Genomic DNA, 21,022 nt, shown 5'->3' with positions numbered 1-21,022 from the left:
TGATTGTGTATTGAAAAGAGATAGCGTATCGTGGAAATCAAGTTAAATAGAGTAGATGAGTCAAGTATCGCAGGCTCTTCTTCTTAACGCCATCAAGTCGACGAAAACGTACTCCGTACATACATTTTCCATCACAAACATCATGAACCATCGGAGAAGAAGGGATGTTTCCGGCCAATGCGTCTCTCAGCCATGCCACCAAACCATACCCGATTAATTGAGTCTTACCTTGGCGCCGGCGAGTCAAACCCAAAGAGACGAATGGTGGCAGGTGACCGGTTTCTCTCGAAAGAACGTTTGGGGATCAGAAGCAGCCGGAGATGGCGATGCGAGCAGGAACGGGAACAGCATCGCGAGCCCCCGGGATCGAAAACCGAGTTGCGATCTTTTGCTTGGCCCCAGAGGGAACAAAACCAAAAAAGACAGAACGGCCTCGCTTAGACATGACACAACAGCCAGGCCTGCTGATGGTAACGCGCCAAAAAAAATAAAAAATAAAAAAATAAAAAAATAAAAAAATAAAAACAGCTAGCGAAAAGAGCAGAGAGCGCAACCGGGGGTGGTTGATCTTGGGGCAGCGCCGGCGTCCCTATAAAGAGGGCCCCCTTGCCCCGCTGCCGCGCTCTGCCCACACCCTTTCCCTTGCCAACTTCCTCCTCGTCCACAACAACATTGCCTCGCACAACCACCCTCATCGTGTTTCTATCTCTTTTCAATCGTGTTCTGCAGTCTCTCATCAACGCCGTTCAACAGTCCGCTGAAATCAATTCATCGCCATGCCTCCAAAGAAAGCTGCCGCCTCTGGCACCAAGACCGCCACCCATGCTTCATACAAAGGTAGGAGTTGCCTCCCATCGTCCCTTTTTCCCACTGATCCTCCACCGCAGCCACTTCTCATCGACTACTCGCCTGCATGGCCGTGATCGCGTGCTCTTGCTGATTCGTTTGATACAGATATGATCAAGGATGCCATCATCAGTGTGAGTAGATCAGCTTCGCGCCTGTTGTGTGTTGGGGCGAACGACTGCCGGATGGGTCCGGTCGTCCCATGACCACCCACACACACACCCAAGCTACGACCATCACCATCCCGGTGTCGCGTCATTCTTTCTTGCTTGTATCTTGCTAACTGGGCTCCCTCTACAGCTCAAGGACCGCACCGGAAGCAGGTATGTCCCGTTTTGGTTGTCCCCTCACCGCGTTCTCGCCGGCGCTTCGCTGGCGCTGGCCCCGACCGTGACGTGTCATCGCAACAACCTTGTTTCATGATCAAGACTGGACCTTGCTGACTTGCTTTCTTTTTCTTCCTTGATTTACAGCCGTCAAGCACTTAAGAAATATGTGCGTAATAACAACAACATCAGCTATGCCTCACAGGGTGCTTTTGATGTCCAGTTCAACCGCGCCCTTAAGGCTGGTGTGGAGAAGGGCGAGTTCCTGCAGCCAAAGGGTATGTCAACCTCTCTCCAAATCGACCCGAAATCTTTTTTTTTCTTTTTTTAATTTGTTACACCTGTTGGCATCTCAATCTTGGCTGTTCCGATGAATCGTTTCCGTGGGGTTTTACTCCTGTTGTCGCCGACGAACGGGTCGCGTGTGGCCAACCTTACTGACGCGTCCCCATATAGGCCCTTCCGGTCCCGTGAAGCTTGCGAAGAAAGAAACCGTCAAACCAGCTGCCAAACCCGCCAAGGTACGCGTCTTGTTATGAAAAATGACTTGGTCGTTCCCGTCTCTCCCTGCTGAATTTACACCACTGACGCTTTTCATATAGAAACCTGCCGCTGCTAAAGCCGCCACCAAGAAGACCACCACCACCAAAAAGGCTGCTGAGAAGGCAGAGAAGGTAGAGAAAGCAGAGAAGCCCGAGAAGGCCACCAAGAAAGCTGCTCCCAAGAAGACCGCCGCGGCGAAGACCAAGGCCAATGTTGCCAAGCAGCGCAAAGCCCCAACTGCTGTAGGTTCCTCTTTGCTTTACCCGGTGATCGTTAGCAACTTGTCTAACGCTCCCACCAATAGGCTCCGGCAGTGGTTGATGCTCCCAAGGTCATTGGCAGGACGAAGTCTGGACGTGTGACCAAGTCCACCGGCAAATCGGCGCCTGCGACAACGAAGAAGGCCACACCCAAAAAGAAGAAGGTTACAGAGAAGAAGACGCCATCGAAGAAATCTGAAGCATGAGCTTGATTGAGCTTGCTTTTTTTTTTTCTTTTTTGGTTAATCTCATACGGTGTTCGTCTTCGGTGTCCCTGCACTTTCTTTACTCTTTTCAATTGTTTTATTTTACCCCGGGCTTTTCACGACACGACCACATCGACCCTTTATATAGGACCGAGTATCGTTTTCCAACCAACGACGATGTATCCGTATGGGATGAGATTCTTCTTTTTGTGCGCGTGTCAAATGGGAAATGAAACGGCGTCGAGGCGGGTCTAAGGATGGATGGGTTGTGTGCAATTAGTGCTTTGCTCTTTTTTTTTTCTTTCTCGATGTTATGTGTTCCTTTTTTCTCTTTTTTTCCCCCCTCATTACTGGGAATATGGCTTCTATGTTTTATCGTTTTTGAGTCTACGGAGTACATACGAGCAGCAGCAGTAGTAGTAGTGAGAGAAAGGCAAGACATGCATTTCAACGCCGTTGCTTTTCTCCTCGCCGTTTGCTTTGCAAAACGAAATTGTCGCGTCTGCGCCTTCTTATTTCCGGTCCTGCCTTTTGCCTTGCCGTGACCGAGTTTGCTAGTTTCCGTTCTGGGCAGGCACCAAGTCCAACCCCCCTCTCTCCTTTTTTTTTCCTTTTTTTTTGTTGTTTTTTTTTTAAGAATCCATTCCGGGAAGGCGCGAGTTATGCATGTGCACAACACACACGCGACAAGCCACAGCTCCGAGGCTGTGCAACCCCATCAGCGCCAATTTGCTTCTTGGCGTCCCTTGGCCCCGTTGCCTCTCCCAGCTGCTTTGCTCTGGGTATTTATGTGAATATGGAAATTGTAAAACTTCGCTAGTCAGTGAACTGTACTCTTTCTCGCCATTTTGCCGTCAGAAATTGGAAAAAAATAAATAAAAAAAAAAGGATTTTTTTTTTTCTATGATGACTCTGTGGTATCTAACTTGAATGGACGCGTTGCAGGCGAAATGAGATTTGTTCCGTTTTTAGAATTAGCAAAGGGCAGCGAATGTGGCTGGAGACCTCCGACTAGTGCGCGTCCTAGTGGCTTGGCGGTACTCTCCGGGAAGCTTTTCGATCCAGTTGGGCTGACTGTCAACCTCACCCTTGCATTGAGTTGGAACTGCGACTAAAATCAAACAGTCGGCATCCCCCGGCCAGCGACACACATCACCTTCGATCGGCTGTATCGTCTTTTTCCCTTTTTTTTTTTTTTTCCTCTCTTTCACACCCTCTGCCTGCTTTTCCCCCCCTGTTATTCACGGTCACTCGTATCTCAGCCACCTCATCTACTATGGTGTCAAGCACCTCTCCTCGGTCCTGTCCTGCCTACACTCTGTCCCGGAGGTGAGGCTCTTGACTTCTGCAACAGCCCCGGATCGCTTACCCCGGGCTGCTGAGAAGGGGGTTAAAAAAAGAGGAGTGACACAGACGGCTCACGCAGGATCAGTCCTTTTGCTCCTCTACATCGGGTGCTCCGGTTTGCTTTCTGATCGTGAGCAACGTTAGGCGGGTGCTTGTTTGGAGAGGCCGTCGTCATCATGCCCGCCCTCACCACCACCGCTCAAGAAAGTTCAGCCCAACTCCGCCCCCGGACCACCTCTCCTCCCCCAATCTTCAACCCGACGCCCCGGAAGTCCCACGATCGATCGTCGCTGAGTAATGCTTTTGTCTGGGCCAGTGAAGCTAATGGCGAGAATGGCCACGTTGATACTACATCCTCTGAGTTCTTCATGACGAACCTCAAGACGGCCAGCTTCCAGTCACTGCCTCACACGAACAAGTCCGTCGTCTCTTCACACGGGCGCGAGAGGTCCCATTCACGAAATGGAAGCTTGCTCTCACTCGGTGCGGGGGACCGTGGCGAGGTCCATAAGGATCATCATCATCCTCATCATCCTCATCATCATCATCTTCATCATCAACAACAACAACAGCATGCGAGGCATTCACTGGCAAACGGGATCGACGCTCAGGTGGACCGACCCTACAGCGCCGCTTTGTCGAACGGCACATGTGCTCTACCTCCCCCAGCCAGTCCTAAACCCATGTTGAACGGCGATCGCTCGTCGACTGATGAGATATCGACAGAACACACCCCGCCGACCTCCATAGTTCCGACCCCCGTAGCCGAAAACGACGGCGGGTTTGCCCCGTTCCAGCAGACAACAAACCGACGTGCATCCCCCCCACCCACGCTCCAGACCGATTTTGAAAATTCGGCTTCGCCTCCTAGCCCACGAAGCCCTCGTCTCATCCAACGACATACCCTGCAGGTCCCAAGGACGACGTCGGGAAGAAGGAGTGTCCGCGACTCGCTTGCACCCAGCCCTTCCGACGATAATCTTACCTCCAGTGATCGATTTTCCTCCGCCTCCGGTTTCCGAAGGGGATCCCTCAGCCTGGCGCGACGGACCCCAAGATCCATCCAGTCAGATCTTTATCTTGACGAGGGCTCTCCGCAAGATGACGATGCTGTACGGTGGACGAAAGCGATCAAGCACAGAAGAGCCAGCAAGCGGAAGAGGAGAGACGAAGAGGACGAAGATCGGGTTATTGTGGGAACAAAAGTGGACCAGAACCATGTCAACTATGTCACTGCGTATAATATGTTGACAGGAATCCGCTTTACGGTTTCGAGGACGAATGCCAAACTGGACCGTGAGCTAACGGATGCTGATTTTGAAGCTAAGCATAAGTTTTCTTTTGATATGTGTGTTCCTCCCCCTTCCCTCTTTCTTCCCTAGTGACAGTGTTGGTGCTGACCTGGCGATAGAACTGGTAACGAATTGACGCCTTCCGCCAAATATGATTTCAAGTTTAAGGACTATGCCCCGTGGGTGTTTCGCCGTTTGCGGGCAAAATTCCAACTCGATCCGGCTGATTACCTGATGTCACTCACGAGCAAATATATATTATCCGAACTGGGGTCGCCTGGGAAGAGTGGAAGTTTCTTTTACTTTTCTCGCGATTACAAGTATATCATCAAAACTATCCACCACGCCGAACATAAGCTGCTCCGGAGAATACTCCGTGATTACTATCAACATATCGAGAATAACCCGAATACCTTGATCTCACAGTTCTACGGCCTGCATCGCGTCAAGATGGCGTATGGCCGGAAGATTCATTTCGTCGTTATGAATAACCTGTTTCCTCCGCATCGGGATATTCATCAAATGTTCGATCTTAAGGGATCCACAATTGGGAGAGATTTTCGAGAAGAGGACCTGGTGAGCAATCCGAGGGCGACTCTGAAGGACCTTAACTGGCTACGAAGACACCGCCATCTTGAATTGGGCCCGATGAAGCGAGATGTGTTTCTCGCACAGCTACGGAGAGACGTGGCCCTCCTCCAACGTTTAAAAATTATGGACTACTCGTTGCTCGTCGGGATTCATGACGTGGAGAAAGGAAATGAGGAGAAGTTACGAGATAAAACGTTACAGGTGTTTCAGCCTGGTGGGGAGATAATCGAGGAGCAGGAGCAGCAGCAGCAGCAGCAGCAGCAACAGCAGCAGTCGGATGGGCTAATAAGGACCCCGTCGAAGCTCGAAAGTGCACGAAAGGCGAGGGAGTTGCGAGAAATCATCAAGCGAGAGAAGCCGGTTCCAATCGAGCAGGCGACGGCAAAGATGCCCGATGAAATACTCGATGAGCGGAAAAATCGTGTTTTCTATTCGGATGAAGGCGGACTTCAGTCTACGCATGAGAATGGAGATCCTGGGGAAGAGATATATTACCTTGGTGTTATCGACTGTTTGACCCACGTAAGTCCTTGATGTCACTGTGGATGTTTGTTTGTGTTGTCTGTGGTACTGACTTTACATGGGAACATAGTATGGCATGATCAAGAAGATGGAGCACTTTTGGAAGGGCCTTTCTCATAACAAGAATCAGATCTCGCCTATACCTCCAGTCGCCTACGGTGAACGGTTTATCAACTTTATTTCAATCATAACAAGATCAAGGGAAGAAGCTGAGAGAGCCCGGCGCTACCACGATGAAGCTCAAGGCGAATCAGAAATGGATGCTCCTGTCCGGTCCCCCGCTGAGAAGGCGATGGATAGAGCCGAGAAGGAAGCAGTAAAATCTGCAAAGTCTCTTGAAAAGCAGCCTGAGCCTCGAGATCGTATTTTAACTACGATTCGGACCACCGATGGTGAACTGCTGGGCTCAACTGCGCAGGCTACTCAGCTTCCTGTTGTAGAAGAGGTTGGAGAGGGAAGCAGCACTGGCGATAGAAGCGGGAAGAGCGGTATTAACCACAGCGGGCGCTTGCAGGAATTTGCTCCAGAGAACACACTCACCTCTGATCCGCGACGACGAACGTTCCGTACGGCTCTAACGCCACCTGGCCCTCCGCCTGACCGACCACCGCCGCCACCGAAAATCGATGCTTCTCCTCATCGCAACAAGGGAAAGACCGTATTAAGAGATGGCTTGTCATCACGAGATAAAGATCTACCAATGCTTCCTCCTGAATCATATGGATCTCCGTCACCGAATTACACCTAACCCCTAACCTGCATGCTTCAACGGCTATGCGCATCCAGGCTAGAGGGTTTCGAACTTTCTTTTGTTTCTATTTCATATCTGTTCAGGAGCTTTTATATTTGCGCATACCATTGACGACTCTATCTTTGATTTGTATTTTCCCTTTGTCTTCACGTCCCCTCTTAGCGTACATTGTATGCATTGGTTGCCAGTGTTTTCAAAAGAAACAGAAAACAAAAGGTGTGTGTTTTCGAGCAATCAAGCAGCAAGAATGGCCGTAGGATGTTTGGATCTTATAGTTCATGCGAGCGCCTTGTCTCCTGCCCTGTTTGATATCCACCTCTAGACGGGTGGTCCTTATTTTCTTAAGCCCTGTCATGATGTATGGAATTCTGGATTGATCTGATGGGCGAGGGAAAGATCTCGGCTGCATATTGCTTTGTGTTTTTTTCCCTTCATGGGGACTCCCATATGCCACTCTCATTTTCTACTTCCCCCGTTTGCTTCTTTCAGCATTGAACAGTGTGTCTGGAAGGTCTTTTAGATTGTATACATTCGCTGAACAGCGTGCCAGTGGTGTGACCTTTTTTTTTTTTGATATTTGATATCCCACAGCCAACTATTGGCGAATAAATTGCTGTTTTCTTCCTCCCTTGCTGAGTCTTTCATTTGTTGTTTTCTGTTTCGTTTCTTGTCCCTATTGCTTCTGTTCCCTTTTTTGCCCTTTGTGTTACTGATGCGGTGAAGTCAGGTTGAAAAGTGATGATGATATGGAATTATGGGGGGTAGGAGATGGATTCACTGCTCATGGAGATGTATGAAATGTGCAGGTTCTGTCTCTCCCGGTCTTCTGTCCTCTGTTCTGCTCTGGCTGATTTCTTTTTGAAAGGTTGCTTTGCCTGATTGTTAGCGTTGTCATCTCGCCCTTTTTTTTTTCCCCGCTCTCTCCCTCTTTCCAGCTTTTCACTATTTTCTTTACTCTCCGTTTTCCTAGCTACTTAAAGCATGGGAGGCCGTTTGTCCACTTTCTCGGAAATATGTATTTGTACATAAGCAGACATACCTAGCATGCCGGGTGCATTGATACGGGATAGATACAGAGCCATAAAGATCGAGAATTGAGGTTTCTTCTGTGCGTTCCAAACACACATGCATTGTGATGAGGACTACGTTTACAATATATCGCCCAAAACAAAAAAGTCTACGCAAAACTATAAATATAATAACCGAAAGATATGTATTCTTCGCCCAACCCGTCAAAAAGGAAGTGAATTAGAACCCAGCCTCACACAGCTCAAGGTAAAAAGAGCGGGGGGGGCCGGCTCCGTCTCCCTCCAACTCCGCCTTCCAAACATTTTTCCCGACTGACATCGGAGAGCGTGGAAGACAGGGCGAAGAAAAACCACACCGCAGACCAAGGAAGGACGCGGCGTGGTGGTTGTTTTTGATTTATCGCGTCGAATACAGAGCTTAATTCCCCACTCGTCTTCCCGCAACTTACTGACGCCGTGGCGTCGGTTGGGGGGGGAGGAGGGTGAATTTTCAAGGCATTGAAGCTCGCCTTGTGCTCCACCTTGCGTCGCGAACGAGGAATTTCCTTTTTTATTTTTATTGTTTTTGTTAGATGGCACGAGGAAGATGGTAACGTCGGTGGGTTGGAGTTTTGGGAGGGATCTGGGATTGTAGTTTTGTCAGTAAGGCATTGATGGTTAATTTTTTATATTTTAATTTCATTCTCCAAGGACTGGGAGATAGGTTGGGTTATGGTATGAAAATGGCAAAGGACAAAAGTCATATCCGGTTTGAATTCTAACGAAATTCGTCATTAGTAGGAGTTCGGTGCACAAGAAGACCACCATTGCACAGATTCCAACCCATAGCTCCACGAACTCCGGTGAAACTCATTTTCAGGCAAAGAAGGCATTTTGCGAACTTCGTAAGAGATTTGGCCGTGTTCCTGGTGTATTATTCGCCATGTTTGCCAATACGCGATCCATTCCGTCCAGGTCTAATTCTCCTCGTTGCAACATCATCTGGTCATGTTCGTTGGCAACATTTTGGTCTTGCATCTCCTCGTCCTCTTTCGCGTCTTCTGGTGCTTGAAGTTTAGAGGCTAGGATGAGAAGGCGGGTCTCAGCTGTGATCAAAATCTCCAATCGTGGGTCCTTTGTGGCGGCCGATCGGAAGTGAGATGGGATATAACAAATTCCATTCTCCATCTCTCCAAGCAGCTTGATATCCTGGATTATGGCAGGTTTGTACTTGTTGGATGATTCGAGAACGACGTCCGATGGCTGGACGCTGCTCTTCCAGAGGGTTATTAAACTAGGAATTTGCACGTTCTTGTCTCCGTGCCATAGTAGTATTGATTCATCCGCAAGCTTATCCCAACCACGGCTGACCGGGATGACAGATATAGCACCCCTGTAGGAGTGGCTAGAAACAGCAGGGCGTTGAGGAGTGCCTTTAAAGAGGACTTCCTCACGAATGCGACGCGTGGAAGGAGTCATAGGTGCGAATTTAGTTTTGTTTTGTCCGGCGGTCGACGTGGAGTTCGTAGGGTGGGATCTGGATGAGACTTCGGGCGATGTGACTCGGCCTCTTAATGCAAAGGTGCTTAGTTGGTAGGCAGAAAAGGTGGTCGCTGTGGTTGGATTCTGCCGATCGGGACCAGACATTTCCATATCCCATAATCCCCATTCACCGTCGGTTGTCAAGACCATGATGGCTCTGCCGCCAAGAACCCATTTCGCGTCAACTATTCTCTTTCGGTCCATAAGGTTTGCCGATGATTCGTCAAAGTTAGTATATAACGTGAAAAAGCATTTCGCATGGACTTGCTTTGGCCGTGTAGCCGCTGTGGGCCTCCGCCTTTCCGACAGAGTCGATGCTCGTGACGCGGGGGGAAAAAGCTGGTAGAGCTCCAACTTCCCATTTTCAAAGGCGACGAGCAAATGCGTGTGGTGGTCGGAAGGGTACTGGCTTGGGTGAAACGAGATGGACTTCGCGGGCGACTTAAGATACATCTGCTGAACTGGGACGAGATCGTCTGCTGAAAGCTTATATGGGTATGGTGCCTGGATTGGCTGCTTGTCAATCGCGATCTGATAGATTGACAGTTTCCCGGAAGCTTCCATAGAATGGATAGCCAGGAGTAGTTTCCAGGTCCCAGGTGGTTTGGATGGAGTGCTCTGTTTACCGCGAGCCCTACTCTGTGTCTCGGCAGGGATATCAGGTTTTTCGCAGGTCAAAGTCATGGTGATAATGGCAGGATCAACCTGGACGTGTTGTGCTGGAATTGTGAGGGTCTGGAAGTCCCAGAGATAGGGACCGTCGGCGGGAGGAGGTGCAAGAGGCGCGGCAATGAGTCGAATAGAAGAATCCGCGCAGGCTGCAGTAAAAACTATCATACTCGTCAAGACCGGCGGCACCGAATCCACTGGCCGCATGGCGTCGGGAAGAATGCTCGGAATGGACACCTTCCTGACCTTCACTCCCAAGTGTATGTTAAATGACTCGATGATGCTCTGGAACGGCCGTCTAGGATCAATTTCGTCTTCTTCCTCCTCGTACTGGACGGTGGGAACGGCCTCCTTCTGCTGAGCGGGAGGATCGTCTTCTTCGTCCGAGTCTATTATCATAATAACATCATCATTGCCGGCTTTCGCCTTAGACTCCTCTTTTTTGGCATCCTCGCCATTTCCTTCATGGGGTTTGATGCGTCTGCCTCCTCTCCATAGAATGCGTACTCCATTTTCATGTCCGTATATTATTACGGTAGAACCGTTGGGAGCTTGGATAGGGTAGACTTTGGCATCGTAGACGCGATATGGGAACTCGTAGCTATTCAACGGGAGTGTGAACATGCTATCTAGCTTAAGAGAGATTGAGCTTCCTTACCTTAACTGTAAGCCATCGTCCCTCAAGTGGACAAGGGGATCAAACTCGATCTCCTCCATCGTGTGACTCAAATAGAGAGTGGGCGAGTGGCGTTTGTGGCCCTTTCTTTCACAACATGGTAATTCTTTAGTCAAGATGAACAGAAGTTCTCAGAGAAACTGCCAGTGTTCCTGGAGGGTGTTGCGGTGTGATTGACCCCAGCTGTGTTGTTGTTCTCTTGCAAAGCTCCCAAGAGAGATGATTGTAGAAAAATGGTGGAGGATTTTCCGGTCCAAAGCTCCAAACAACGTGACTTTCACCTCAAGCTCACCTCCACCCAAGCAGACACTCCCTCCATGCCGCGTTAATTCCTAATTGCTAATGATGGACATGATTGTGATTCTAGCTACAGAGGCCATGTTGATCTCCGAATTGAAGATTCGTCGATAATGGCCGCAATTCGCTCTCTCGGGCTCCACGAACCCTCAGCCATACCCTATCTCGTCGGAGAGTCGATCATCTTGCAGCATACCCCCGATGATGACAGATTTATATGGAAGACTTGCCATTACGAAGACGAGAACAACACCCCTGTTGAAGAAGAACTCTTTTTAACGGACCATTGTGTCGTTTGGTCTCGTGGAGGGGTCGTCGTACGGTCTTTCGGATTCGATGTTGAGAACGAGAAGGTCGTCCACGCGCTTTTCGCGTATTTCCCCGACGGCGAAAGGACGAATGACACCAAGAAAGGCTCAGGGGATGTCCCAGGCATCGGTACGACAGCCCGAGGCCCTGTGTCGGGGACCGGTAACCTGCGTGGCTTGGGTGGAAGACAGGGAAAGCAGGTAACAATTGAAGAGAAGCTCAACATCGACGGGATTGCAGGTCTCTCCATAGTTGAGGGCAGTGTGAAGAGACCGGTTGCAAGAGCATTGGTTGTAGTGTTACAATCACAAATACACATCTTTTTCCTCTCTGGCGATACCCATGTGATTCCATTGCCGTTTGAGGTGGGCTCGGTTTGGGCAACACCCTGCGGATTGCTCTTCCAACGGAAGGCTTCTGAAGACAATACGCCGCCGGTTCCGCTAGTGCCTCCTAATTCCTTTGTCTCCTCGCAGGTGCTGCATGGAAGACCAAGAACGTCGGGATCGTTTACTCAATCCGCGCGGAGTAGTGCTCGGTTCTCATTAACGCTTTCCCCCTCCCATCCGGCAAAGTGGAACTTGAAGCCGGAGCCAGAGGCTTCCCAGCCAAGAACGTTCTCTCTCTTAGACCCGCACTCCGAGATGGGACTGGTAGCGGTGTCTCCGGGCGCACAACACGCCCGCGCTGCTAAAACCCTTGAAGCTTTGAGTGCTTCAGAGGAAATTCTCTACGTGTCGTCTACAAATGAGTTCCCAGAACTCGCTTCTACAGCGCAAGTAAATGGCCCACTAATATTGGTGGTAACACTCAATGAAACAGCCGGTGTCTATACTATATGGACCGCTCAGCAAAGGGACAAAGGTTCTGCCATCCGCCATAGCCAAAAGAGAAGGTCATCTAGCGGGACGGTTGCTAAACGGAGGAGTTCCTATTTTGACGTAGCTGCTGGGGCTACCACTCCCGGAGGTCGTGGGTCAAACGCTTTGAGAGAAAGTTTTAGTATGCTGAGCCAAGGGCGAAGTGTGTCACACCCACTGAATAACCAAAATACAGATACTCGACTGGAAGACGCAGAAGACCTGGCTTCGCAGCTAGGTCATGACTTTAGTGATATTGGGGTTTCGTGGAAAGCATCGAGGAGAGTTAGCTCTTTACTGGCTCGGAGTGACTTGGGAGGAAATCATGATAGAAACACATTCTCAGATTTGGTGACAGGAAACCAATCGAATATCTCACTGTCTCGTAAGAGAGACTCATTTGCTGGGAGCTCGCGCGCGAGTCTTGGCTACCGCCGTAGAAGCTCGCTACCTCCTGGGAATACTTCCGTGTTCAGCGCTGCGAGCAGTTTTCTCGACGCTCCCGTTGATAAATTTTTGGATGGATTGACCAAGGGAGGCAATTTTGAGGGATTCGATAGCATGGGCCTCGGAGAAAGTGTATCCGGACTGCCAAAGGAAGTTATTCTGTCGAAAGTGGGCAGTTATTCTTCCGGGTTTTCCTCTGTCCAGGGCATTCCACCGTTTGAAAAAGGCCGGAAATTTGAAGTGTTTACCTTGTCATCCTTCTACGAAACTTCTCAGAACGACCCTGATTCGACCCCTTTAGCCGTCTGCATCCTGAACAGGCACTCGAGAAATTTACTAGTGCTTAATTTACAGGTTCGGAGAGCCCAACGATCTTCGCTGAGCTCGAAAAAATCAAAGGCTAAAGCCACCCAAGGCAATCTCTTGCATACTGTCCAACTCAAAGATGTACGACAAGGCTCGAATGTTATTGACTGCCGCAAGCTCGTTGATGGCAGTATTTCTCGAATGATTGTCCTGTCGACCACTATGGATGGCCGGGGCGAGTTGACGTTGCAAGCTCCTTGGAGCACGCTTGTAAAGATCGACCTTCCGTCCAGTATGGTATTACACGATCCTTCTGGAATCTCGTTCGCACGCTCTTCGTTCCACCCGCGGGAGGCAGGTTTGAGGAGAGTTCTCGATGCTAGCGATATCAATTTATGCGCCCTCGATCATCCTAGCAATCGCGGAAAGATAGACATCACTGATAGCCAAAACAGAAGGCATAGACTGCAGATTCAGTTAGAACCTCGGAATCCTCTGGTCAAGCGTGCACTCTCGGTTTGCAGATTCGCGTTGCGACAATCCGAAAAAGCTGGGGATGGGATCCTGGTTTGCTGGTGGGAAGTCTTAAGATGGTTACGGGCGAGGAACGAAGGTGAAAATGACCTAGAATGGACAGCCTTTGTTGTCACACTCTTTTCCATGGCCGTTTATTTTATCGAAGGCAATTTCTCGAAGCCTATTGTAAAGCCAAAGCGAAAAAGAGGCACATTGTTACGTTCAAGTAGTGGGAGCTCTGTTGATCTCGATAGCTGGGACGCGATGTTAGAACGACAATCCGGTTCCTCCGGTGTAGGGCCTTCTTGGATGATGACACCAGCCTGGGGTTGGATCCGTGAGGAACAAGAACGCCGTGAAGACGACGTATTTCGGTCCGAACACCAGTCTAGCCTCTTCTTGACATGCGGGGCAGCTTCAAGAAAGAATGGATATATCCTCCGATGTGCCTCGCTCGCGCGTGAATTTATATCATCCCCTCAAGGAGAAGCTGCTTCTGGTGCTGAAGGCTATTTACCCACTGCTATTTCGCAAGACCCTGGGACACGAAAGACCGCGCTTGGTGCAATACTAGTTGCTCTCCATTTGTTTCGCGAGGAACTAAAGCTGTCGACCATTGATTCTGACTTATCGAACTGCGATTTAGGTCTTATGGTGCCTGTACTAGCCCAGATTGGGGGTTGGTTAGGGTGGAGTTCATGGACATGGGAAGAACATGCGTACTATGGTACCGAAAGTGCAAGTATGGAGAGCTGGCTGTTTGAACAGTCTCAGATATCGAGGCTTGACGTCCCCGAGGAGCCGTTTCCCCCGCCTTCCCTGCTTCAGTTCGTGGAAAATTTCTTGCAGAATAAACCGTCTAGTTTTATGACCCTTATTGATATGGTCTCAAGCTCTGGTGCTAAGCAAGGCAGCGGGAAAATATGGGAACAAGCATTAAGCCTTACCCCTAGAACTCTGGCGATCTCTGGGTTTTTTTCGGAGATCAACTTGCAATCATCGACGGTTGAAAAGACAGCATTGCTGCTTCGATGGGGACTAACATCCTCTGTTATTGACACTCTTCCGATCGGCATTAGCGCCCCATTGCATGAGGCGATAATTCGGTGTGGAGGCGTTGCCACTCCTCGCTGCGGACCATCACTACTAAAGTTGGTCGACAGAAATGACCTTTCCTTGACTATGACAAACGAGCATCTCACCCCCACGATGCCGCGGTTACAAGTTCTACAATCACACGATGCTTTGCGGGACGTGCATCACATCGGTTGCTCAGTTTACGATGGTAGTGGAGTGAATTCCTTTGAAGCTTCTACGGAGGCCGATAGACTTTCGATTACGAAGCTCATTTTCCGTGAAGATAGGCGATACTTCGAAGCCGTCAAAATTCTGAACCAAACGAGAGCTCCAGTTGCAGAATGTCTACAGGAACCAGATTGGTCTGAAGCCGACTTGCTTGAAGCCCAAAAGGAGCTAGTTCAGCTTGTCACTTTGCGAACATTGTCTATTCCAAGTGGACGCGGTTTGATGTCGTTTAGCAGTCGGGTTCCTCTTTCAACTGAAAAGCTTCCAATCCCATCGTTCTCGTTGCAATGCGTCGTCAAACCATCAAATATTACTATTAGCGCCGAAAGAACAGCATTCACCGAAGAAAAGGTTTGCTGGGCTTTCTTTCATAACGGTGCTTCGACCGGTCTTGCCATATCTAAAGCTGCAAAGGGCATTGATACTTCATGGGTCCTATACAATAAACCCGGTGAATTGACAAATAGACACGCGGGCTTCTTACTTGCGTTAGGTCTAAATGGCCACCTCAAGTATTTGGCAAAATGGGTCGCTTTTAAATATCTGACACCTAAGCACACGATGACGTCGGTTGGCCTTCTTTTGGGTCTCTCCGCGTCGTATCTTGGTACGATGGACACCTTGATAACGCGTCTTCTTTCGGTCCACATCACAAGAATGCTTCCACTGGGTGCTGCAGAATTGAACCTTTCACCGTTGACACAAACTACCGGAATTATGGGAATTGGTTTGCTGTACTGCAACTCTCAACACCGCCGTATGAGCGAAATCATGCTCTCAGAGATTGAGAATATGGAGCCAGAGGACACATCAATGTCACAAGAGATGTTGAGGGACGAAGGGTACCGCCTAGCGGCGGGTCTCGCTCTCGGTTTCATTAATCTAGCCAAAGGGAAAGATCTAGGAGGCCTTCGAGACATGCGGATTATCGAGAGACTCCTTGCGCTTGCTGTTGGCACGAAGAAGGTCGATATGGTACATATCCTCGACAAGGCCACAGCAGGCGCTACTGTTGCGCTAGCAATTATCTCTATGAAGTCAAATGACAAGTCTCTTGCAAAACAGATCGATATACCTGATACGATCGCTCAGTTTGACTATGTTCGCCCGGATATATTCTTACTTCGAACATTGGCCCGACATTTGATCATGTGGGATTCGATCAAGCCCAGTCATGACTGGGTCCAAAAGTCTCTACCGAAATCTTACCAGAGGAAATCTCGTCTGATTACAGTCCGTCGATTGAGTACCGACGACATGCCGCTTTTCAACATCATCGCTGGCATCTGCTTCGCTGTGGGCCTTCGATATGCTGGTTCTGCATCCACCGAAGCTCGGGACCTCCTCGTTGCTTTTCTCGACCAATTTATTCGGCTCTGTCGTCTTCCAGCCATTAACTACGACGCGAAGTTAACTCGAAACTCCGTCCGAAATTGCCAAGACACTGTTGCTCTGTCTGCGGCGCTTGTTATGGCTGGAACTGGCGATGTCACCGTTTTCCGCCGTTTGCGATCGCTACATGGACGTGTGGACCCCGATACCCCGTATGGAAGTCATATGGCAGCGCATATGGCCATAGGAGTTCTATTCTTGGGTGGAGGAACGTATACGGTGGGGACGTCCGATCTCGCCGTCGCATCATTACTTTGTGCGTTTTATCCATTGTTTCCCACTACCGTACTAGATAATAAATGCCACCTACAAGCGTTCCGTCATCTCTGGGTTTTAGCTGCTGAGCCCCGATGCTTGATTCCTCGTGATCTCGAGACAGGGCGCGCGATGCAAATTCCTGTGTCGTTGACGCTGAACTCCGGCGAGACAACGACAGCGATGGCACCCTGTCTTCTTCCAGAATTGGCAACAATTGCCAGTGTTAAAGTGCAGAGCCCTGACTACTGGAACCTAACTCTTGATTTTACAACCAACGAGATCTTACGCGACAAATTCCGCCACGGCAATCAATCTATCTACCTGAAGCGCCGAACTACCTACAATGCGGAAAAATCCGCATTCGCGGCCACAATGTCTGCATTGAGCGAACTTCAAGACGTCCCCGTTTCCTCTTCCAAATTAATGGGGGCAACAGGGAACCCGGTCACTCCGGCGTTATATGCACACGGTAAATCCACTGTCGAAGTCAGGATTCCAGTACGCCACCTATGGGAGTGGATATTCAACCTGGGAGCATTCCGGCATCTTGATATGAGTGAGAAGACGTTGGTTTTGCCCCCAAATCCATTTGATCAGCCACTGAAGCCGAGTCCGGGAAGAGAGGATATTGTGCTACCTTCATGGATTCGCCCTACGGTCGTCGAGGCCAGGCTAGCACTGGATAGGACGGTGCGAAACATGATTGCTGCTGCAGCGGGTAGGGGCGCTGGAGCTGACGTGATAAGGGATAGATTGTGGCAGTTACGGTTGCTCTTTGCGTGGGTGGAGGGCATAGAGAGGGCGGCAAAGGCGAAGGATGGGGGTTCTGAGGATGACGAAGATAGGGAGGAGAAAGGGTTGTGGTTGCGGAAAGATGTTATTGAGGATATTAAGTGGAAAATTTGGGCCATTCAGTCGGGTGATGAAGGGGTCCTTGGGAAAGGTTAGATCGGGCAATGTGTGAGAGTGTCAAGGCGGCTGTGATACCCATGAGATCTACATAAGCCTCGCGGTGGATTTGACTCGAGGATGCCGTGATATCCTTTTTTTTAATTACTGACGGGGAAAAATATGGATATTTGGAGGCACGTTTTTGTCCATAAAACGAAGAGTATTGGGGGGGGGGGGGGGGGGGGGTGTTTGTTGTCCACCTGGTGCAGATATACGTGTATCGATATCATGAGAATTTCATCGCAAAGAAAATATGCTTTATGTCACATATCGCTGCGGCTGAGCCTTTTGGTTTTCTGTCCTGCAAGAAGTAATAGTTTGCATATAAGCACGGGCATACAGCCCGGATCACAATGAGAGGTCATTCGGGCATCAGACGTTTACCCTCCCGAATTTATACGGCAATGCATCATTTATGTGTGAATGTTCAGCATTTTGAATCGGGTGGCCTGGGTTGAAACTGGGTACACTGACGGGCTCGAACGAGTCCAAGGCCAGCATTGCAGCACGGGGTGGACGACACAGTAACACAGGTCGGGATGATGCATGATAGCATAAAATAACATTTGTTTAATGAGAATTCTTCAGGTATGAACGTACGAAAAACGAAAAAAAAAAAAAAAAAAAAAAAAAAAAGAAGAGAGAAGATGATGGACAAACAGCATGAACATACATACAGACCGGGTATCTTCAGGCGTCAAGCAATTAACAAACCCAAAATGAAGAATGATGGTTAAATACGCCCACACAGTTAACTCCTCTCCTCCCTCTTTCTCTCTCAGTAAACATACCGACAAGCTTCCATCCCCGCTGTCATACCATTTCCGCCCTTCTCATTCATAACCTCGAGTAACATCGCCATCCCGCTCGCAAGGTGCCACAGGATATGGCAGTGGAACAGCCACACGCCGGGATTGTCCGCCCTCAGTCTCAACACTGCGTGGCCCCTGCGCGGAATCTGCACGGTATCCCGTTCCAGAGCCTTGGAGAAGTCGTACGGTGGGTGTGGCGAGGGATTGAGGTGTGGTTGGTGAGGGTTGTACGAGCCCCAGCCGATGGTGGATTCGAAAAGGGAGAGAATGAAAAACGTGTGGCCGTGCTAGCTTTTCATTAGTTTTCAGATACGTAGCTACAAGGACACCTTAGTGGCCGGGAATGCTTACGAGATGGAACGGGTGAGGACCCTCATCGAGGTTGTTGACGATAAAGTCAATCCAGACCGGTTTGCTGCCAGTGGACAAAGAAAATTGGTTTTCGTCCCAGCTATCACGGTCGAGGGCGATCAGGGGATATGGCGGGTTGGCTTGTGGTCGCCAGGAGGTGTGGTTGAAGTACCCAAAGGGAGAATTTTCGTTTCTGGCCATCCGCGAGATCTTGGTGTACACGACGAACGTCTTATCTGCTTGGGCTGGTAGGGTAGATATTGAAGCTTTGGTAGATGTGACTTGGGCGAGGTCGATGTGTGTGTCTGCTGCTGATGTCCAAGGGTTTAATTTGAAGAGGCTGCGGGTTCCTGCCTTTGACATATCGAACATTGGAAATGTTTGCACTCGAGTGAGCGCTGGGTTTGGGTAATTAAAGCATCTGAGCACGTTAGCTCTGTTAACCTCCTAACGCTCTTTTTAAACTTACTCAGGATCGAGTTCCACGGTAAAAGAGGAGGCTTTCCGCCTCCGTGAAGGTTGGATGACTAGATCCATACGTTGGCCGGGGTATAATATGCCAGCAGATTTCGCCTTTCGCTTTGTTGGCTCGACATCGATACCGCCATCAACTTGGATGACGCTAACGATGCCATGTGCGAAGTGTAGCGTAAAGCCAGCGAGAGAACTGCAGAAATAAATATCAGTAATGAATTAGTATCGAGGAGGCCCTTGAGGGAAGAGGATTACCCAGTATTGACGATTCTGAGTCTATGCGATACTCCAGAGTCCAAATGCAGCTCCGGGGTCGTCAACCCCCTCGTCACACAGTCAAGTGGACGAGCAGGAACAGCCATCGAGCAGTTAAAATGGCCGGCACCATTTACCAAGAGGGAGTCAGGGACTGGCTGGCCAGGGGGTCAGTACGCTCGCATTTTTCGGTGTTAGGCGGGCCTGAGATTACCTCGTTGCCGTAAGAGCCTGGGCGCATATACCATTCTAGCACCTTTTCAGAGGGCCGATGGTACCAGTCGCCGATCAGGAGGAGATGTTCCTTCTCGTAGCCATATCTCACACTGTCCGTATGGATTTGGCGACTTCGCATGCCTCGAATGGCGGGAGCAGCCGGTCGATGGATGATCAGCCCGCCGTACAAGCCATCTCCGCGCTGCAGGTTAGAGTGCGAATGGTACCTGTTTGTTTTTTCCCCCCCCGGCAAAACAGATTAGTATCCCCGAACAAAAAAAAAAAAAAACTAGCTAGGCCCAAGCCGTCGAGGTAAAATACCAAAAGGTCCCCGTCTGGTTTTCGGAGACTTTGAAGTCGTAGACAAAGGAGGCGCCGGGCTCGATGGGACATTGGGTGATGCCGGCAACGCCATCCATGGAATTGGCATCTTATGAAGCCGTGTCAGCAGGCACAGAGTACGTCGTCAGCTCAGTTAACGGCTGAGGGGGTTGCTTATAAGCTCACCTCGCATATGTAGGCCATGCCAGTGGATGGAGAGGCCCTCGTTGGCGAGGCCGTTGGTGACGTTGATGACGAGCCTGTCACCGGCACGCGCTTCAACTGTTGGGCCGGGAAAGCCGCCTGTCGGAGTTAACCGTCAGCAAACCTGGCAACTAACTTAACTTTTCGTGCCCAGCAGGGAGAGCTCTCTGGGTTGGACTGGCATCATCCCTGTCGCATTGACGCTACAGCCACGGCCGCCAAGGGTAGCGCCAAGGGGGCAGTAAACGGGCAGACAAGACTCACCGTTGACGAGATAGAGACGCTTCTTGACGCCATCGGGGCGGCGATAGTCGGAGGTGACGGTCCAGTGCAGCGAGAGCGTGGCCGGCGGGCGGTAGATATGCCTCTCTGGGTGCAGCTCGAAGCGCTGGCTGCGGCCATGGCTCTGAGCGTGCTCGACGGCAACGGCGGGCGGTCGAGAGGGCCCAAGAAGCCGCAAGAATACCAAGACTGCAGCCAAACACAGGATGATTGGCAGAAGCGAGGATGCCGCCGTCCTGTTCGTCGTCGTCGTCGTCGTCGCCGTCGCCGGCTCTGTTCTTGCAGGGAGCGCTGCGACGTCGGTGTGCTGCTGGTGCTGGTGATCGCCATCACCGCTGTCGTTGTCTCCCCTCTTCTGCCTGTCCCTGTTTTTGCTTTTGCTGCTGCTGTTGTTGTTGTTGTTGTCGTCGTCATTATCGCCGTGGTCGTCGTCGCCGTCGTCTTCTCGTCGCGACCACCGCTGCTTGCGACGGCGACTCGCTGGTCTCTCCATCGCACAGCCTGGTCAGACAAGACCCAACCTCAGCCTCTGAGACTTCGCGTCCTGGCCCGTGTAGATGTGTAACTAGTTAGTTACTTCCAGGCGAAGTGAAATACAAAGACACCAGCCGATCAAACCAGGGGAACACCACGCCGCCACAACAACCCAGCGCAACAAGCGTCTGAATTCCACAGCAAAAAGCCCTCTAGAACTCTCTGAGCGAACGCCTGCTGCCGCGCGTCGCTCTCGGTCGAATTGTGAAACCCAAGACCCAACCCTGTCTTGCTCTTCGACTCGTCCACTGACTGGCTTTGAAACTCTGCCGAGCCTCGCTTCCACACGTGTGTGCGTGCCAACCTGCCCATCACTACACGCACGCACTCCGGTTCGCTGCCAGCAGGGAAACC

At 50.3% G+C, this 21,022-nt stretch overlaps 5 protein-coding genes across 5 annotated transcripts; 3 read left to right on the top strand and 2 right to left on the bottom strand.

Moving 5' to 3' along the window:
• Nucleotides 1-776: 776 nt before the first annotated feature.
• On the top strand, nt 777-2,181 carry CIMG_00513 (histone H1/5; the record flags this gene model as incomplete). The annotated part of the gene is made up of 7 exons (XM_001246741.1): nt 777-837; nt 955-980; nt 1,147-1,169; nt 1,320-1,450; nt 1,629-1,693; nt 1,775-1,957; nt 2,020-2,181. 7 exons carry the CDS (start codon nt 777-779, stop codon nt 2,179-2,181), a joined length of 651 nt encoding a protein of 216 aa, XP_001246742.1.
• A 1,523-nt stretch (nt 2,182-3,704) lies between these two features.
• Nucleotides 3,705-6,681, top strand: CIMG_00514 (phosphatidylinositol-4-phosphate 5-kinase its3; the record flags this gene model as incomplete). Its single annotated transcript, XM_001246742.1, has 3 exons — nt 3,705-4,876; nt 4,940-5,933; nt 6,004-6,681. The coding sequence occupies 3 exons, from the start codon at nt 3,705-3,707 to the stop codon at nt 6,679-6,681; spliced, it is 2,844 nt and encodes a 947-aa protein (XP_001246743.1).
• Nucleotides 6,682-7,904: 1,223 nt separating this feature from the next.
• On the bottom strand, nt 7,905-10,763 carry CIMG_00515 (uncharacterized protein). Its single transcript, XM_001246743.2, has 2 exons — nt 10,561-10,763; nt 7,905-10,503 (listed from the first exon to the last, which is right to left on the bottom strand). The coding sequence occupies exons 1-2, from the start codon at nt 10,617-10,619 to the stop codon at nt 8,568-8,570; spliced, it is 1,995 nt and encodes a 664-aa protein (XP_001246744.1). The 5' UTR covers nt 10,620-10,763; the 3' UTR covers nt 7,905-8,567.
• A 139-nt stretch (nt 10,764-10,902) lies between these two features.
• Nucleotides 10,903-17,216, top strand: CIMG_00516 (20S cyclosome subunit; the record flags this gene model as incomplete). The annotated part of the gene is made up of 1 exon (XM_001246744.2): nt 10,903-17,216. The coding sequence occupies exon 1, from the start codon at nt 10,989-10,991 to the stop codon at nt 17,214-17,216; it is 6,228 nt and encodes a 2,075-aa protein (XP_001246745.1). The 5' UTR covers nt 10,903-10,988.
• A 781-nt stretch (nt 17,217-17,997) lies between these two features.
• Nucleotides 17,998-21,014, bottom strand: CIMG_00517 (laccase IV; the record flags this gene model as incomplete). Its single annotated transcript, XM_001246745.2, has 8 exons — nt 20,117-21,014; nt 19,835-19,951; nt 19,649-19,757; nt 19,326-19,554; nt 19,112-19,269; nt 18,852-19,049; nt 18,383-18,803; nt 17,998-18,318 (listed from the first exon to the last, which is right to left on the bottom strand). The coding sequence occupies exons 1-8, from the start codon at nt 20,625-20,627 to the stop codon at nt 17,998-18,000; spliced, it is 2,064 nt and encodes a 687-aa protein (XP_001246746.2). The 5' UTR covers nt 20,628-21,014.
• Nucleotides 21,015-21,022: the final 8 nt, after the last annotated feature.

The sequence above is a fragment of the Coccidioides immitis genome (genome assembly GCF_000149335.2).
Source record: "Coccidioides immitis RS genomic scaffold supercont3.1, whole genome shotgun sequence".
Lineage (NCBI taxonomy): Eukaryota > Fungi > Ascomycota > Eurotiomycetes > Onygenales > Onygenaceae > Coccidioides > Coccidioides immitis.
This window is presented reverse-complemented; position numbering and strand designations above follow the sequence as displayed.

Excerpts from the sequence above, each read along its gene's own strand:
- CIMG_00515 (XM_001246743.2), bottom strand. The coding sequence starts at position 10,619 with ATGGAGGAGATCGAGTTTGATCCCCTTGTCCACTTGAGGGACGATGGC. Across the intron at positions 10,504-10,560 it reads GACGATGGCTTACAGTTAAG|CTACGAGTTCCCATATCGCG; the intron begins GTAAGGAAGCTC and ends CCCGTTGAATAG.